The sequence below is a fragment of the Pristiophorus japonicus genome, chromosome 6 (assembly GCF_044704955.1).
Source record: "Pristiophorus japonicus isolate sPriJap1 chromosome 6, sPriJap1.hap1, whole genome shotgun sequence".
NCBI lineage: Eukaryota > Metazoa > Chordata > Chondrichthyes > Pristiophoridae > Pristiophorus > Pristiophorus japonicus.
The window spans coordinates 181,121,610-181,140,190 of NC_091982.1; the positions used below are offsets into that span (position 1 = coordinate 181,121,610).

The 18,581-nt window shown below is 44.9% G+C and overlaps 1 protein-coding gene across 6 annotated transcripts in view; it reads right to left on the reverse strand.

Moving 5' to 3' along the window:
• LOC139265897 (lisH domain-containing protein ARMC9) overlaps window positions 1-18,581 on the reverse strand; it is a 182,921-nt gene that overhangs the window by 53,196 nt on the left and 111,144 nt on the right. For all 6 annotated transcript variants that reach the window (XM_070883456.1, XM_070883460.1, XM_070883459.1 and 3 more), the window contains 4 exons: window positions 9,000-9,111; window positions 6,216-6,308; window positions 3,333-3,423; window positions 3,043-3,166 (listed from right to left, as the gene is read on the reverse strand). In XM_070883456.1, coding sequence (XP_070739557.1) covers window positions 3,043-3,166; window positions 3,333-3,423; window positions 6,216-6,308; window positions 9,000-9,111 — 420 coding nt within the window. The remainder of the gene's footprint in view (window positions 1-3,042; window positions 3,167-3,332; window positions 3,424-6,215; window positions 6,309-8,999; window positions 9,112-18,581) is intronic.

Below are 18,581 nucleotides of genomic sequence, written 5' to 3' on the forward strand. Positions count from 1 at the left end.
TACACGGGTCATATAAAGTTAACAGTTTGTTGGAGCATAACAAATTACGTGCTCTATTAAAAGCCCTGTCCTGGCTGTCCCCCCCGACCCAATCGCGACCTTTGCGTAGGAGCACGTGTAGCGGCTCTAACAGCGTGCTCAATTTGGGAAGAAAGTTACCAAAATAGTTCAAGAGCCCCAGGAACGAACACAGCTCCGTCGTGCTACGGGTTCTGGGTGCTCTCTGGATCGCTTCCGTTTTGGATGCAGTAGGTCTGATTCTGTCTGCTGATACCCTCCTCCCCAGGAATTCTACCTCTGGAGCTAAGAAGACGCACTTCGCCTTTTTCAGTCGCAGCCCTACCCGGTCCAGTCTGCGTAGCACCTCCTCCAGGTTGTGGAGGTGTTCTTCAGTATCGCGACCCGTGATGAGGATGTCGTCTTGAAAAACCACCGTCCTTGGAATCGACTTGAGACGGCTTTCCATATTTCGCTGAAAGATCGCGGCAGCCGAACAAATCCCGAACGGACATCTGTTATACTCAAACAACCCCTTGTGTGTCGTGATGGTGGTCAGCTTCTTCAACTCACTCGCCAGCTCCTGAGTCATGTAAGCTGAGGTCAGGTCCAATTTTGAAAAAAGTTTGCCACCGGATAGCGTCGCAAAGAGATCCTCCGCTCTCGGTAGCGGGTACTGGTCTTGGAGTGACACCCGATTGATGGTGGCCTTGTAATCGCCACATATCCTGACCGACCCATCCGCCTTGATCACTGGCACAATCGGGCTCGCCCAGTCACTGAATTCGACTGGCGAGATGATGCCTTCCCTCAGCAGACGGTCTAATTCGCATTCTATCTTTTCCCGCATCACGTACGGCACCGCTCTGGCCTTGTGGTGTACTGGCCTGGCTTCCGGGTTTATGTGAATCACTACCTTGGCCCCCATGAAAGTGCCGATGCCGGGTTGAAATAATGAGTCAAATTTGTCCAAGACCTGTGAGCATGATACTCGCTCCACAGAAGAAATTGCATTGACATCGCCCCATTTCCAATTCATGACAGTAGTGCGGGACCGTCCCCCGGGACAATCCAGAGTGGCAACCTGTTCTCCGAATCTTTGTGGGTCACGACTACCGTGGCGCTGCCTAGCACCGGAATGATCTCCTTTGTATATGTCCATAGCTGTGTGTCAATCAGCAATAATTTTGGCCTCTTGGCCTTGGACACCACAACCTTTCGAACTGTTTGATACTCATCAGGGACTGGCTGGCCCCGGTGTCTAGCTCCATTAATACTGGGATGCCATTGAGGAGCACTTTCATTATCAGTGGCATTCTGGTATATGAACTGTATATGTGCTCCACATGAACTCGCTGAACTTCAGCTTCCAGCGATTTCCTCCAGTATTCATTTGGCCTCATAGGGCTTACATCGGGCCCATCCTCCTTGTACATCAACCTGGCTGCAGGCTTCCTGCACCTGCGTGCCAAGTGACCGCGACGTTGCAGTTTCTGCAGGTATATTGCTGATACCTGCAAGCTCTGGCTGGGTGTTTGCCTCCACACCTCCAGCATGAGCTGGAGGCCCCGTTGTTGGAAACAAAAGGTCCATTACCAGTCGATCATCTCTGACTATCTCTGTAACTGTCCTTAAGTGCACCATTAGCAGGTGTTGATGGCCCCATTGTCCCTTGCGATGGCATGAATCGCCGTCCAGCTAGCCATTGTCTCTGTTGAATTCCCCCTTTGGATTCGACTACATTCTGGGGCATGTCCGATTGTCCTTGTCTGCCTTGAGAACTGTGTGCCGCGTTAACAATGTTGACTCCCTGGTCGTTTGCCACATTTGAGCCAAGATTTTTGTCATACATCATTCTGGTCTCTTCCTCCCCTGAGATAAATGTCTGGGCTATCAGAGCCGCCGCTTCCAAGGTCAAGTCTTTGGTCTCAATCAGTTTCCTGAAAACCCCAGCGTGCCCGATGCCCTCAATAAAAAAGTCTCGCAGCACCTCCGCTCTGCATGCATCTGGGAACTTACATAGGCTCGCCAGTCGCCGGAGATCTGCCATGAAGTCTGGAACGCTTTGCCCTTCTCGCCACTGGTGCGCATAAAACCGGTGTCTCGCCATGTGCATGTTGCTTGCCGGTTTAAGGTGTTCCCCGATCAACTTACTGAGCTCTTCAAACGTCTTGTCCGCCGGCTTCTGTGGCGCTAGAAGGTCCTTCATCAGGGAGTACGTTCTGGATCCACAAACCATCAGGAGATGAGCCCTGCGTTTGTCGGCCGAATCCTGTCCCAACCATTCCTTAGTGACAAAACTTTGCTATAGTCTTTCAATAAAGTCATCCCAATCATCACCAACACAGTACCGCTCTTCTGTGCTGCTAGTGGCCATGCTCGCGTGGTTTAAATCCCAGTTTCTCGTCACCAATGATATGTCCTTACTATACAGTATAGATGCACACGAGGCCCATACTTGAGAGAAAGTCACTCTGTGACCAGTTACCTTTATTACTAAGACCTCAAGTGATGAAGGTGGGTGGAGCTTCCCCTTTTATACCTGAAAGTCCAGGTTAGGAGTGTCTCGCACAAGTTCGCCCCTTGTGGTCAATGTTCTCAAGGTGTACAACTTAGGTCAGCTTATACATGGGTTACAATGATAGTTGAATACGTGACAATTCCTTCATTACCTCTGAAGTCTGCCAAGGACCTACACTTGGCCCCCTCTTCTTCCACATCTATATGCTACCTGTTGGCAACATTATCCAAAGACATGGGGTCAACTTCCACAAGTATGTTTCCCCCTCCCTTCACCCAACCACTGACAATTGTACCTTCAGCTATCTAGGCCCCATTCTCGAATTCCCTCCTAAAACCTAACTGCCTCTTCACCTTTCTTTCCACTTTTAAGACCCTCCTTAAAACCCCGCTCTTTGTCCAAGCTTTTGGTTAACCCCTCTTAATACCTCTTTTTTTGGCTCAGGATCCATTTTCTGCCTCTGTAAAGCACCCCAGTATATTTTTTGACCTTAAAAGCACTAACTAAATGCAAGTTGTTATCACCTGAGACTAAGTTTCTGAAGAGCCCCCAACACATTTTCTCTAGTTATGGAATCCTCCTCCTCAGTCTCCAGTGTTTCTTCAAGTATCTTCAGTAACACAGTGCTCTGTGCCAAATATGTTCGGCCTGATATACACGAGACAAAAAAAAACTGTCAGACCATGTCAAGAGATTATTAATAAACTAGTTTTACTGTAGATGTGGCGAAACTAAATAAGCTAAAAAAAATAAGATTTTTCAAAATTCAGATAACTATTAACTGAGGCAGCACAAATAAAAGATAAAAACTTACCATGTGACAGTGATGCAAAACCATTGATTAATCGTGCTGTATATTGTCGGACAATCTCACTCTTTGAATTTAACAAATTAATTAGGCTCCTCTGCAACAAGGAAAACATTTTTTCAATCTTTTACTTGGTACATTTAGAGTTAGCTTGAAACAAGATATTGTAACAAAATAATTTGGCTTTTCAAATTAATTTTAAAACTGAAAAGTTTACTTTGTCACCAGCAGAGTATTTCACTAAATGCTTACTCACATTTGGACAGATAGCCTGTTTTGGTAACTGACACAAGTAAGATCTGCACTTCATTTTTAATATTAGGAACAATTACAATTTAGTCATAATTTAGAATACAAACTCGGACTCCACGAGTCAGTAGATCAATGCACCGCATGGTATGGTTCTTTCTCATAAAGACTGCGAAGATTCCAGATTCAGTTCTTAATCTATGCTGAGTTAATCATGGGAAAAAGTGCAGGATGGAAAAGTACACTCATGGAACATTTTATATTCAAAGAACTGAATTAATGAACATTTTATTTTGTACTTCTGAATACTGCACATGAAAATAGTAAGCCAATATTCTGAACACATACTTGCTCAAAGTACTCAAGGTAGAAGTAAACAGCATGTACTCCCTAAGTAGCGATATCCTAGGTACAATCAATAATTTCAACATATATGAGATGCTAATTGTAAGAATATGTTTTTACATTATTCATGTTCAAAACAAAGACAAAACAGCTAATGTAGACAGAATTAGTTTAAACTGCGTGCTCACAAACCCTATCTATTACCCTCAATGACGCTGATAAAATTGTAGAAGGATGACTCAGGGCCGAAGACATTGTTCTGTAGGGATAGGCACATAGAGATTATTAAATAAATAAGCTAGTTGGCATTAATGATATAATATGGAGCTAAAAGGGATGTCAGGTTAAAACACATAAGGTTTTAAAAGACAGGCTTATCATTAAAGCTGGAGGCAGTATAAAAAAATGACATTACTGCAACATAGATAAGGGAATAGTTTCCGTTTACTATTGAGATTGCAAGAGATGAGACGTCAAAGGCTTGCACAACAAAGGCTATAATTTGGGAACAGAAAAGATAGCAAGCAAAGGTACAATCTAAGCCCACCCCAGCCCCATCATTATCCAGCAAACTGTTCAATTATCTGAGGATCATAAAACACCCAGTAAATTTGAATCCAGCAAGAACTGTTAGATAAGTAGGAAGCAAAGCTCTTTTGGAACTTTGACTACCTTCAAGGCAAGGTAGCATGAACAGGCTTGGATTCACACTAAGTTCTTTACACCCAAGTTTGAGACATAGGGCTGAGTGTACTATTGTGTATGAAGTCTTAAAATGAATGTTTTGAAACAATAATAAATGAAGTTAATTGTCAAGACAAATTACTGTCTCTAGCTTTTCAAATTAAAAAGGTATAGGAAGTAATTATCCAACACTAGTCCTAGACTCAAAACAACTTCCCTAAAAGATATTAGTAAACTAGTTTGATTTTTACAACAATCATGATCATCTTTTATTTCCAGATTTCATTTTTTTTTAAACGGAATTCATATTCTCAAACTGCCATGGTGAGATTTGAACTCATATTCAGTAACATAACTGCGACATTACCATTTTAGAATTACCTTCTAAGATGGTTCCCCCATCAAATATTTAAAAAAAACAACCTTGTATAACAAAGACTTCCAAAACTATGGAGTCAGGATAAATGCTTCATTTTCTGGTTGGCAACCAGTAATTAGTGGGGTGCCGCAGGGATCAGTACTTGGACCCCCAACTATTTATAATCTATATTAACGACTTGGAAGAAGGGACTGAATGTAACGTAGCCAAGTTTGCTGACGATACAAAGATGGGAAGAAAAGCAATGAGTGAGAAGGACACAAAAAATCTGCAAAAGGACATAGACAGGCTAAGTCAGTGGGCAAAAATTTGGCAGACGGAGTATAATGTTGGAAAGTGTAGGTCATGCACTTTGGCAGAAAAAAATCAAAGAGCAAGTTATTATTTAAATGGAGAAAGATTGCAAAGTGCTGCAGTACAGCGAGACCTGGGGGTACTTGTGCATGAAACACAAAAGGATAGTATGCAGATACAGCAAGTGATCAGGAAGGCCAATGGTATCTTGGCCTTTTTTGCAAAGGAGATGGAGTATAAAAGCAGGAAAGTCTTGCTACAACTATATAAGCTATTGGTGAGGCCACACCTGGAATACTGTGTGTGGTTTTGGTTTCCATATTTACAAAAGGATATACTTGCTTTGGAGGCTGTTCAGAGAAGATTCACTAGATTGATTCTGGGGATGAGGGGGTTGACTTATGAGGAAAGGTTGAGTAGGTTGGGCCTCTATTCATTGGAATTCAGAAGAATGAGAGATGATCTTATCGAAATGTATAAGATTATGAGGGGGCTTGACAAGGTGGATGTAGAGAGGATGTTTCCACTGATAGGGGAGACTAGAACTAGAGGGCATGATCTTAGAATAAGGGGCCGCCCCTTTAAAACAGAGACGAGGAGAAATTTCTTCTCTCAGAAGGTTGTAAATCTATGGTATTCGCTGCCTTAGAGAGCTGTGGAAGCTGGGACATTGAATAAATTTAAGACACAAATAGCCAGTTTCTTAAACGATAAGGGAATAAGGGGTTTTGGGGAGCGGGCGGGGAAGTGGAGCTGAGTCCATGATCAGATCAGCTATGATCTTATTGAATGGCGGAGCAGCTCATGGGGCCCTATGGCCTACTCCTGTTCCTATTTCTTATATTCTTATGTTCTTATGAAATATCTGTCTTGGAGCTCAAACACCAAAGCTTTTTGATTCAGAAGTATTGTTAGTTTAAAGAATAAAACCAACGAACCTGGTTCTTATTGTGACATTCCAGCAGATCATTGCTAATGTAAGCCTGAAGGACTGTATCCCTTTGTTCTCCAGGATGCGACTGTGTCAGCCGCTATGGGAGTCAAAAAAATGATATTATAGTAATCTGTAATTCTGCACCATACCTATTAACAAAATCTTCATATTCTTTCATCTGTCAGAATACCAACAATATCACTTTGATACTATTGGCATTCCAATTCACTCTCATGTTGATATGAAATATTAATTTAAAGTTGGCCACAAATAAATTAACAAAAAATTTCTGGAATCTGCAGTGGATTGATGAAGGTCGATTTTTGGTGACGGTAAAAATTTGATCAGTCACAAGCTTTGCAAGTAGTAGTAGTTTATAGTTCCTGCAAATATGGCGCTTCCACTGTGTCCTCTTGCATGCACTCAAGTCATCATCATCATAGGCAGTCCCTCGAAATGAGGATGACTTGCTTCCATGCCAAAAAAGGATGAGTTCACAGGTTGTTTCAATGAACAAATACCTATCTCCTGACTGGCTGCTTTCCATCCAGCTCTGATATATTGTTAACTCCCATCTCCTCCTGCCCTCCTCCCCATCAAGTCACTCATGCTCTCCCACCCCTGGTATAATTCCTATCTCCACTCCCTCTAGTTTGAGAGCTGCCGCCTTGAGCTCAACTGACACACGTTTGGTCTGAATTCTCAGCAGTAGATCTGACTTCACCATGCTAATCCCAGACTCCTCCTTCCAATGCCAAGTGCAAGGGGTTTCTAGATTTTTGCACCTCCAAGGCTGTAACTATCCAGACAAGTGCCTCTACCACTTTTTCTGCTTGACCCCTCATTGCTCCTTTCTCATCCCATTGCACACACCTACACTTTGAATGTGTCCTATATTTCACCTAAGCCTTTTCTAGGTTAATCTCGTCTATAAGAGCCCCTTCTGCTGCCCACCAAAATCATAGTCACCCAATTACTTTTCCTTGCCCCAGGAGTCCCTGACATTGTTAATGGCTACCTTTGCACAGACATCAATCCTCATCCGTTAAAAACAGCCAAAAATCCCACCTTCTACCCCAAGTCCCCTTTAACGACCAACCCATCTCCAACCTCCATTACCTCTTTAGGGTCTTTGAGTGCTTTGTCACTATGTAGCTCTGTAGTCATTTTCCCACAATTCTGTACTTGGTTCCCTTCAGTCTAGCTGCAACCTAGTGACTGTGGTCAAAGTCACTAATGGCACTCTGTAGCTGCAACAAATATCTTTCCTCATCTTCTCCATGGCATTTAAAGCAGTCACACCCCAGCCTCTTCCATTACCTTTTGTCCATGATGCGTGATGGGTGGACCGTCTTCATCTGGTTCCACTCCTATTTTTCCTAACAGAGCCGGCACATCTACCAACACAAGTACCTTCAGAACACCTACCTCTTATTTAGATGTCATCCTCAGCACCATTATCCATAGCCTTGGGGTCTGCTTCTATTTGTAGACTGAAGACATCCAGTTCTACATTTCCACCACTATTATCTGTGTATTGTCAGGCTGTATGTCTGGCATCAAGTTATGAATGAGGCAGAACATCCTCCAAGTCAAAAGCCATTAATATTGAACTCCCACCAAAATACCCATATCAGTGCCTCTAGTTCCTTGGCTGCTTGTTCCGGGTAATTCAGATGGTGCAAAACTTCAAGTAGGGATCATAAAATTGGCCTCAGCACCTCAGATTAGGCTGGGGACAACTGGCCAAGGCTCCAGATTGCTATTGTCCAAAATGTTCTGGAAGTAAACCTCTATGGATGTCAGAGGAGGATAACATCAGGCATGGTTCACTGTAACACTCACTGCAGTTGAACTGTTATAGCCCACGAATAAGTTATAGAATCATAGAAAAATTACGACACAGAAGGTGGCCATTAGGCCCAACGAGTCCGTGCCGGTCGAAAGAGCTACCTAGCCAAATCCCACCTTCCAGCACTAGGTCCATAGCCCTGTAGGTCACGGCTCTTTTTACATGTGATGAGGGTTTCTGCCTCTCCCACCCTTTCAGGCAGTGAGTTCCAGACCCCCACCACCCTATGAATGAAAATTCTTTCCCTCATCTCCCCTCTGATCCTTCTCCCAACTACTTTAAGTCTATGCTCCCTGGCTATTGCTGTTGGGACAAAATTGTAGCTCCAGCAAGACGTTAGTTCTTTCAGAAGAGGAATGAAGGGGAAGAGAGAGAGAAATTGGTTTTAACAAGAACCAGATTGTGAAGTCAAATCATTCTTTATAGAACAGAGGTTTTAAGAGCCAACCAGATGTCCCTCAATAGCTCAGTAGGTACATAGTGTGGTGTACACTCCTTCACAGTCAAACAGCCAGACAATACTCATTGTATAGGCTCACACATGAAGAATAGATATTTGGGTAAGGTATTAAAGGGCTGCTGGAATCTGTCAAAAACCATTCCCTAGCAGAAGTCACTACCTTCAAGAAAGGAAGCCAGAAAACTGGGGTGGGGAGTGGGGGACAGAATCTTTCTGGCAATGGTGATATAAAGAGGAGGCATTATGAAATGTACCCTTCAGAAGAGGGTACATGCAAAATTAAATCTGAGCAATTCTGAGAACTCTAAACAACTACTGTACATATTGGATTATTATCTACATTCAGAATATATGGTATAGACAGGAAACAATGTATCATCACACTGTTTTCAAGCCAAATAGCAAAAGCAAAAAAATAATAATTGAGGCTATAAAAAGATTAACCCCCAAAGTTAAACAAACAATTTCACACATACCCAACGCAGTGCTTGTAAAAGAAGCGCCTTAAGTCGATCATTTTCACAAGTCAAATCATTCTTCAACTTCTCATAATCAAGGGATGGTAATAAAGGTACATCTTTAGATTTCCTAAAGAATGAAAACATTAATTAGAAGCAACATTATTAAAAGTTTTGCATTTCGTGCATATCAGCCATGTTGCACCTCAAAAGTATCACATTTCAGGGTATTACACATCGTGGAGCAAAAATTAGTAATTGATAATTTGATCAATTTAATTTCAGCCAATCAAATATCCAATTGATTAAACGTGAATACATCAAAAATGGTTCAATTCCATCAGTAACTATCAATAAGGAATGAGTACGCAGCAGAAATGTAGGCAATCACATCAGTAATTGTTTTCAAAGCAATCATTCACTAAGCAGCAAGTAACACAAAACTGATCAAATAATTTAATCAGATTTTTTCAGCTGCTATTTTTCTTCACTCAAGTGATAATATACAACTAAAAATAACATTTGTAACATAGCACATTAAAAAAATATCAGTAACATTGCTCGCAAAATCAATGTCAGAAGGTTCCCCTATATAGGCCTGCTATTTATCTTGAGCCTGAGGCCAGAGTTAGAAGTTTTACCTGGGCATGGGTGCTGGAATTTTCTCGCTGTGCATGTGTTGCAGAAATAGGGATGCAACATAGGAGCTGCTTATATCCTGCTCTTATGGAATCATAAGCCCACACACTACATCAGACAACTCATGTTACATAACAAGGTAGAAAGGATTCTCGCAGCTCCTCCGCCACAAACATTCACCGCATCTCTGCCATGATCTCTCGCCGCTCCTCCGCCAAACATTCACCTCACCTCTGCTGCTCCTCCGCCACGATCTCTCACCGCTCTTAAGTGGCGGAGGTGCGGCAAATGAGGGTACGGGGCCCAGAAGAGCCGAGGGCCTAGGGGCAGCATGGGCCAGCCCACCGATAAGTGTGCGCACTAGGTCCGTGCAGCAGAGCAGGTCTCCAGTCGTCCTGGTTAACCCTTGCCACTGGATAAAGGCCTAGCTCTGTCAAGCCCGTGTGGTGGCTGGTGGTGTGCAATGGTTACCACACATTAAAAAAATTCATGCACAGGCATCTTCCACCCCCTTAATTGGAGTTCAAGACTGGAACTCCACCTGTGAACTCGTGGAAGCAAGTCATCCTCGTTCGAGGAGGCCACCTATGATGATAAGAAAGGATTGAAGAGTTCTTGCACCTGTGGAAAATCTTGTGCATGAGAAATTAGTGCAATGTGCGAGTTGCAGTTTTCACTGCTTCTGTAGAATTATAATACCCAGAGGGCATCTCCATGGGCGATATGCTATGTGTTTTTGAAAAAAATTCTAGTATTACAGATGTATTTAAAACCCAGAGCGGATTGTAAACCGAGGCAGAAAGTTTCGGAACTGAGGCACAAGTGGTGGGAAAAAAATTTAAAATTTCATTTTTTTTTTATACAACTTACCCTATTAAATAAAAATGTTGAATTCATGTTGTTGAGCAGCATAGGGGTTTTGTGTTGCTGAAGGGACTGACATTTGCACTACATTCAGAAGCAAAAGTTTATGAGGTGACCCCACTCTGGCCCCAGATATTGTGTCAAAATCAGTTAACCAGCCAGGACTATGGTGAACAAATGTTTCCCTTAGTAGCTTCACCAGATATTTTTCTCATGTTCAGCACCAAAGACCACACCTCTAAGTAAGCTCTTGCTCCTGGAGTATTACTTACTATGAATGATATCTAGTAACGTGGAGATTGAACAGAAACACTTGTAATTATAATTAGGTCATTCAATTGACACATGTCCTCCAAGTATTTGGATAGCAGAACAATAAATACACTATCAGAATGATTGTAGGGTTTAGGGGGTTAAATTAGGACAGTTTGCATAAACTTGGCTTGTATTCACTTGAGTATAGGAGATTGAGGAGTGATCCGATCATTGTTTAAAATGTTAGAAGGATTCAATAGAGTAGATACAGAGAAATTATTTCCTCTGGTGGGTGAATCAGGAACGAGTGGACATAATCTTTAAATCACCTTTTAGGAGGGAAATCAGGAAGCATTTTTTCACACAAAGGATAGTAGAAATCTGTAATTTTCTACCCCGAAAGGCTGTGGATGCCAGGACAATTTAAGCTTTCAATACTGAATAGGATAGATTTTTTGTTAGGTAATGGTATAAAGGAATATGGAGCAGGTAAATTGAGTTGTGGTTCAGATCAGCAGTGATCCAATTGAGTGGTGGAGCAGGCTCAACTGACCGAATGGCCTACTCGTGTTCCTATATTCCTTGAATGTGTAACTTAGGCTATTAACTACAACACAGATTAATTAAAAGGAAACAGCATTAGAAAATCAATGCAGAAAATTTAGTTTAATTACAGAACATTTAACTTATGGCGCTCAATTTTGCCCAAACCTGTTTTCTGGTGTATTGCCAGAGTTACGCCCATTTTTCTAGGCCAGAAATAACTTGCCAAAGTTTCCCCAATGTATAATTCGAATTTGGCACCGCGCAGCGTGTCCAGTCGCCTCGGGGGGTGGAGCCTGCTGTCTGCGCTGAAAAACGATGACGCACCTACTGCACATGTGCAGGAAAAAAGTTACTTTTCTGACGTTGTTGCAAGGGACGCGCATGCGCAGTACAGCTCCGAGTTGGCAATCGGCCATTTTTAAAGAGCCAGTTGTGTGCGTGAGGAGTGCTCTGTGAGAGCATTGGAAAAATCGCAGCTGCAGCAGTACAAGATGCAACGCAGTGCAAGGGCCAAGAATTTCTTACAGGAAGAAGTGTGATTGAGACCAGATGGCAAGAGCTGGACACCAGCAGAGGTCACATAAAAGTTCCACCCAAAGGGCCCAAGTTTCCACATGATTTGCGCCTGATTTTTAGGAGCAACTGATGGAGAACGGACTATCTTAGAAATCGCAATTCTCCACATTTTTTTTTCTGCAGTTCTAGTCAGGTAGAACAGTTCTACTTTGGAACAGAATTTTTTCTTCAAAAGGGGGCGTGTCCGGCCACTGACGCCTGATTTCAAAGTTTCCACAGTGAAAACGTACTCCAAACTAAGTTAGAATGGAGCAAGTGAAGATTTTTGTAGAACTGAAAAAACCTGTTCTGCACATTAAAAAATCAGGCGCAGGTTACAAATTAGGCGTCCAGAACGAGGGGGTGGGGGGGGGGGGGGGAAGGGAAGTCATTAAATTCTACAATAAATCCTTATTTATACTTCTACAAATATTATACAAATAAATCCAACCTGAATAAACATTTATAAGCAAAGGAAAGATTAAATAAACCATCTTTCTACCTGTGTGAAAGTGCTTCAGGCACGGAGAATGCTGCAGTCAGCCTGAGGCGCCCGTTCTTCCCGCGGGGGGGGGGGGGGGGAGGAGGCGCCCATTCTTCCCGCGGGGGGGGGGGGGGAGGGAGGAGGCGCCCGTTCTTTCCCGCGGGGGGGAGGGAGGTGCCCGTTCTTCCTGTGTGGGGGGGGGGGTAGGAGGCACCCGTTTTTTCCCACGGGGGGGTGGGGGGGAGGCGCCCGTTCTTCCCGCGGGGGGGTGGGGGGGGGGAGGAGACAGTGAGAAGGCTGCAAGTGCTGAACTACAAAAATGGCCGAGTGCCAATGTTTTTTTTCACACTGCGCGTGCGCGAACGCTCCAACGCGCACGTGCAGTGTTGCCGGCAGGAAAAAAACTAATTTAAATAGTACCCGCCCCCTCCCACTTACAAAATCGGCGCGAGTGTAGGCTCCGCCCCCCTGGGCGCCACGACAGGCAGACAAGGAGCTGCAGAACGCTCCAGAATCGCGATTATTTTTTTAGGCGCCGTTTTACGCGCGAAAAACGGGCGCCCAGCTCGGAGGGGCGCCCGTTTTTTATCATGTGGAAACTTGGGCCCAAAGAAATTAACACACACTAGAACCAAGTTGCAGAAGATTACTGTGCAATGGTGACCACCACGAGATCTGGAGGCCAGTGTAAAAAGAGGCAGGACCTTGGTCAAGTAGTTAGTGTAAGTAATATTTTCATTTATTCAATGGAATTGCAATTGTAAATGTGACCATCTATATGTCCCACCCATCAGAAAGACACCCTCTTTAAAAATTTAGGTTTTCATCTTTGCAGAGGAAGGTGGTACATAATAAAAGGGAAAGAACTCGTACAGGAGGAGGCCCGGCAAATCTGCACCTACTGACACACTTGGAAGAGAGGATCACTGCTTTGATGGGTCCTGCCTGGAGAAAAGCACAAGCTGGGCCCACACTCGAGGAAGAGGATATGTCCTGCAAATTCATCGTGGTCCTTCAAATCAGCCTGCTGCCTGGCCTGCGATGTGTAAGCCGACTCATGCCACCCTGCCCCCTTCTCTGCTGCTAACCATTTGACTGTTCGGTTATATTTTGCAGAACTTAAGGCCAACCCTGACAATGCAGAAGATGATTCAGACGCAGGTGAGACTGAAGAGAACATCTTCCAATCCAACCCTCCAGACCAAGAACATGAGGGTGAGGGTGAGGGTGAGGCGATGGAGCTGATGAAGCCCTGACTGTTTTACTGACTTTGGAGGAGGTGCCGCTCATTGCGGTGACAGCCCCTTCCGTGATTAGTGGTTTGAGTGCTGGTGGGATATTCCAAGGTTGCCCACCTTCCGAGGTTGTGGGTCCCAGTGGTGTAGTGCAGTGAGGCACACCCAGGGCCCCACCGTCCCAGGCTGTGGGTTCCAGTGGTGAGGTTCAGCAAGGCAAACCCGTGGGGAGGAGGGGAAGGAGAGCTCGACCGCACTCTCCTGAGATGCAGGATCTAACAGATGTGGTTCAGATGATGGCATTGAATGCGGAGAGCATTGACCTTACCCAATCACTCCTGGACGGCATCAGTGGGGTGAGTGATGAGGTAGCGGGACTGTCGGGAGAAGTAACAGCAATGACACGAGAAATGGGAATGATGTCCGGGAACATCAGTGAGGGAATAGTGGCCATGAGGGAGGGAATGTCAGAGATAGTATAAACACTGTCACTGACATAGAAACAGAGGGCCCAAAGCCGGGCCCTCCAACCTACTGCCTGCTACCGGTCGGTGCCCTCCACACCCCCTCAACAGGTGCGCACTACCCGAGATCTTAGAAAGAATAAGCTTGGTACCTTGCCCAGAAACACTGCGCCACCGCCTGCGGGCAGGGGTGGTGGAGAGTCCAAAACCAAGTGCAGCGAGTGGTCTTAGAATAAGGTGGAGGAGAGATGGGTGGGTGCAGCCTTTCTTTGCTGTTGTTATTATTATTGTTGTTACTGTTGTAACTGTTCTCAAATTAAAAGTTTGTTGTAAGTTATGTAAATTTACAAGTTTAAAAGTTTGTAAGTGATCTTAAAGCTTTTAAGTGATCTTAAAGAGTGCTCTTAAAGTAAAGTTTGTTACAAGAATAATTTTATTAAAGTTAAGTTCAAAAGAACGGTTTGTTAAATTTTTGAATAAAATATATTTTGCATTAAAACTGAATCATTTCCATTACTTGTTCCATTAACACAACACAACATTATGGAACAGCTCCAAACAATAAACATGGTCCATGTGGAATAGTTATCGCTGAGCCCACAGGCATTAGTAAAGTGTTCATGGATGAATTGCTAGCACAAGGCTCGAGCAATCGTTAAAGGGGCACGATGGCCCGCCCTCTTCCGCTGTCGTGCTCCAGCCTCAGGTACTTGCATGGCTTCCTCATCTTCGTCGTCCTCCTCCTGCTCGTCATCTGCGTCTTCCACATCATTATCAGCCACTCTCACCGCAGGTGGGTCTTCCACTACCAGGTTCTGCTGCCTCATGATGGCTAAATTATGCAGCATGCAGCATACAACAGTGAACTGACCGACAATCTCAGGGGAGTACAGCAAGTAGCCTCCGGAATGGTCCAGAAATCGGAAATGCTGTTTCAAGATGCCAATGGTCCTCTCTATCATGCTGCGCGTCGCAATGTATGACATGTTGTATTTACGGTCAGCTTCCGTCCGGGTTACGCTTCGGGGCGTCATTAGCCAGGTGGCGTGGCCGTACCTTTTTGTCTCCTAATAAGCCAGCTCCGCCCGTCTGGCTGCTGCTGAAACATGGCAGATATAACGCTCTCGCGTAGGATGAATGCATCATGGGTGCTGCCAGGGTATCTTGCATCGACTGGCATCATGCGATGCATGTCATCACACACGAACTGTACATTAATGGAGTGGAAGCCTTTTCTGTTCCTGTACATCTTGGAATCCTCCAAAGGTGCTCGTAAGGCGGCATGGATACAATCAATGCAGCCCTGTACCTTTGGGAAGCCAGCAATCCTGGAGAAGCCCACAGCCCTGTCATGGATTGCTTGGGCAGTCATGGGGAACTTTATGAAGTCATTCCTCCGCGCATACAATGTAGCCATCACCTGGCGAATGCAACATGTGTTGCATTTTGAGAGATGGCACACACATCCCAAGTTGTAGTTTGAAACGAGCCAGAGGCATAGAGTGAAAGTGCAGCTGTAATCTTCACTTCAACTGACTAAGCAGTCCTCCTGATGCTTCTAGGTTGCAGGTCTGCTTTGACCAACTCACAGATCTCAGTTACAACTTCTTTGCAGAAACACAACCTTCTGACATAGTCTGTATCACTCAGGTGGAGGTACGAACGCCTGTCTCAATATACCCGAGGTGGGTAAGGTCTCCTGCCCAGCACCCTATGGGCTCTGATGTTCCTGATGCAATGACGTCGAATCAATTGTCTTCTACGTAGCACCATGATGCAGAAGGCTCGCACAAGGTGTGGCATTTTCAGTATTGCCCCCCATATTTAAATGTAACCTTTGAAAGAAGCTCAAAATGGCAGGAAACTAGGCAGAACAGGTTTGCAGTTCTCTCTCTCCCCAAGGTCTGTATGGATGGACCACACCCAAGGTCTTGTGACCTCCTCTCTCCTCCCCCCCCCCCCCCCACTCCCCTTAGCTAATTGCAGTCTTGTGACTTCTCCCCTTCTCTCTTCCCCCCACCCATTGTGGTCTTCAGAAGCCTTCTGATCGGCACCTCGTTCTCCCTCCCCCCCACCCCCTGCCCATGACTTGTTTTCTGGCCGAGCCCTGAGCCCGTGTCTGGGCGCGGGGCCGATTCTGTCGGACAAAGATACGACCCTCCTACAATGCTTCAAGACGTTCGGTGGTGGCGTGAATGAGTAAAAAAATTCTGAAATCCAACAAATTTACATTTACTACATTGAAGGGTAAAAAAAAGTTGAACTATATTATTGATTTTTACAGTGTTCTTGACTCCCTCCAAAATCTTTGATTTAAAAAGAATGGTGTCTTTCAGCATCAATTTCTCAATGTGCGCTGGTTTTCTTAAGTTCCCAGAAGGTTTTTCGGGAGTGGCCAGATATGCCAACCTAGGAAGAAAAAATGTTGGCCAAACTGCGAAAAATTATAAAAACCAGCGCAGACATGCAAATAAAACGACATAGAAAAATCGTAACTGTTGTGTATGCATGTCTGTTGACTGTGTGATGTCTGTAACACTGTATGCAACATTGAATGTACCCTTGTACTGTACACACCTTACCGGTACACTAGAGGGTGCTGTTGCTGGAGACCCAGGGGTTGCCTGCACACGGCAGGTAACCCAGTATAAAAAGGAACACACAGCTTGGTGTTGGCACTCAGGAGTTGCTAATAAAGGACTGCAAGCCTGCAGAGTTTAAGCACCATACCCTGCCTCGTGGAGTCATTACTAAAGGTGCCTGCATACACTACAACAGGCGACGGGAATACGGGATCACGAACTACACGCTCAACGTGTCTAACATCAGCAACTTTCAGCAATTTACAGAGGGGGAGAATTGGGACACTTTTGTGGAAAGATTGGAACACTTCTTCACAGCCAACGACCTGGACGGGGACACACCGGCCATGCTACCGAACAAAAGCAGGGCCATCCTACTTAGCAGTTGTGGGCCCACCATCTATGGTCTCGTCAGGGACTTGTTAGCCCCGGAGAAGACAACCATCAAGAGCTATGAGGAACTTGTAACAATCATACAGGAACAACTAAAACTGAAAGAAAGCATCCTCACAGCCAGGCACCGGTTCTACACTTACCGCCGACCTGAGGGCCAAGAAATTGCCAAGTAAGCTGAACATTTAAGAAGACTAGCTGCACCATGTGAGTTTGGCGGCCACCTTAATGAAGCACTAAGGGACATATTTGTCATTGGAATCGGCCATGAAGGCCTCCTACACAAATTGCTCTCAGCTGACATTACGGTTACCCTGCAGAAAGCAATTCAAGTGAGCCAGGCCTACATAGTTTCGGCCACCGACTTCAGGCGAATACTGACCCAGGACTCTAAACCGGCGAGCGCAGTGCACCGCATGGACACTTCTAAAGGCAGAAATACTGCCCCGAGTCCCGCAACCCTGAGTCCGCCACATGGGGCAAACTGGATGGCCCCGTGCTGGTGCTGTGGAGGAAACCACAGGGTCCACCAGTGCTGCTACAAAGACTATGCATGCAAAGGCTGCAAAGAAAAAGAGCACCTTCAGAGAATGTGCAGAAAAGGCTGTACTCACTGTGTCTCTGATGAGTTGACTAATCACCGGGGCTCCGACACAGATGAAGATGTAGCTGCTCTAACCCTGGGAGAGGAGTATGGAATCTTTACCTGCTCCACCGGAAGTTCTCCGTGGATAATGGAAGTGGACATCGACGGGGTCCCAGTCTCCATGGAGATCGATACAGGGGCGAGCCAGTCTGTGATGAGCCAAAAGACCTTTGAAAAAATTTGGAGGAATCCTGCCACTCGACCAAAACTATCTCCTGTCCAGGCAAAGTTGCTCACCTACACCAAAAGTAAAATCCAAATCATTGGCAGTGTAGACGTCTAGGTCTCCCAGGGCGGCGCGTTGCACAAACTCCCCTTGTGGATTGTAGCCAGCGATGGTCCCACGCTGCTGGGCAGGAATTGGACGAACTGAGTCCACATCAGGCGAAATGATGCTGTGGAAGAAAAGAGCACCACAGCCTGCCTGCAAGACCACAGAATGACTGCAGCACCACAAGCATGTGGAAGAAAAGAGCAGCACAGCCTGCCTGCAACAAGACCACAAAATGGCTGCAGCACCACAAGAACGTGGAAGAAAGGAGCACCACAAAATGGCTGCAGCACACCAAGCAGCAGACCTGCATTCAAAATGCGAGTCAACATGGAGGAGCATCATGTGACATCGAGCGGCCAATCGGATTTGAAAGCTCCCTTAAAGGACACCGGTAACAAAAAAAATTTAAAGGGGATGTTCCAACTATTTGAGTACACGGACTTTAAAGCTAAAGATGCAATGAAAGGGTGCAAGTATGAAAATGTATGCAATGTAACCGTGAGTTGTAATGCTGGTTTAACTAATGTGACTAATGAGATGAATGCAGGTGTCAGTAAGGTTAAGAACAAGTGTATTATGCTTAACAATAATGATAGAGATTGTGAAATGCCTAATGTAACCATGTCTGTTGAAACCAGGACACCCAAAAGTGATGCAAAGGCG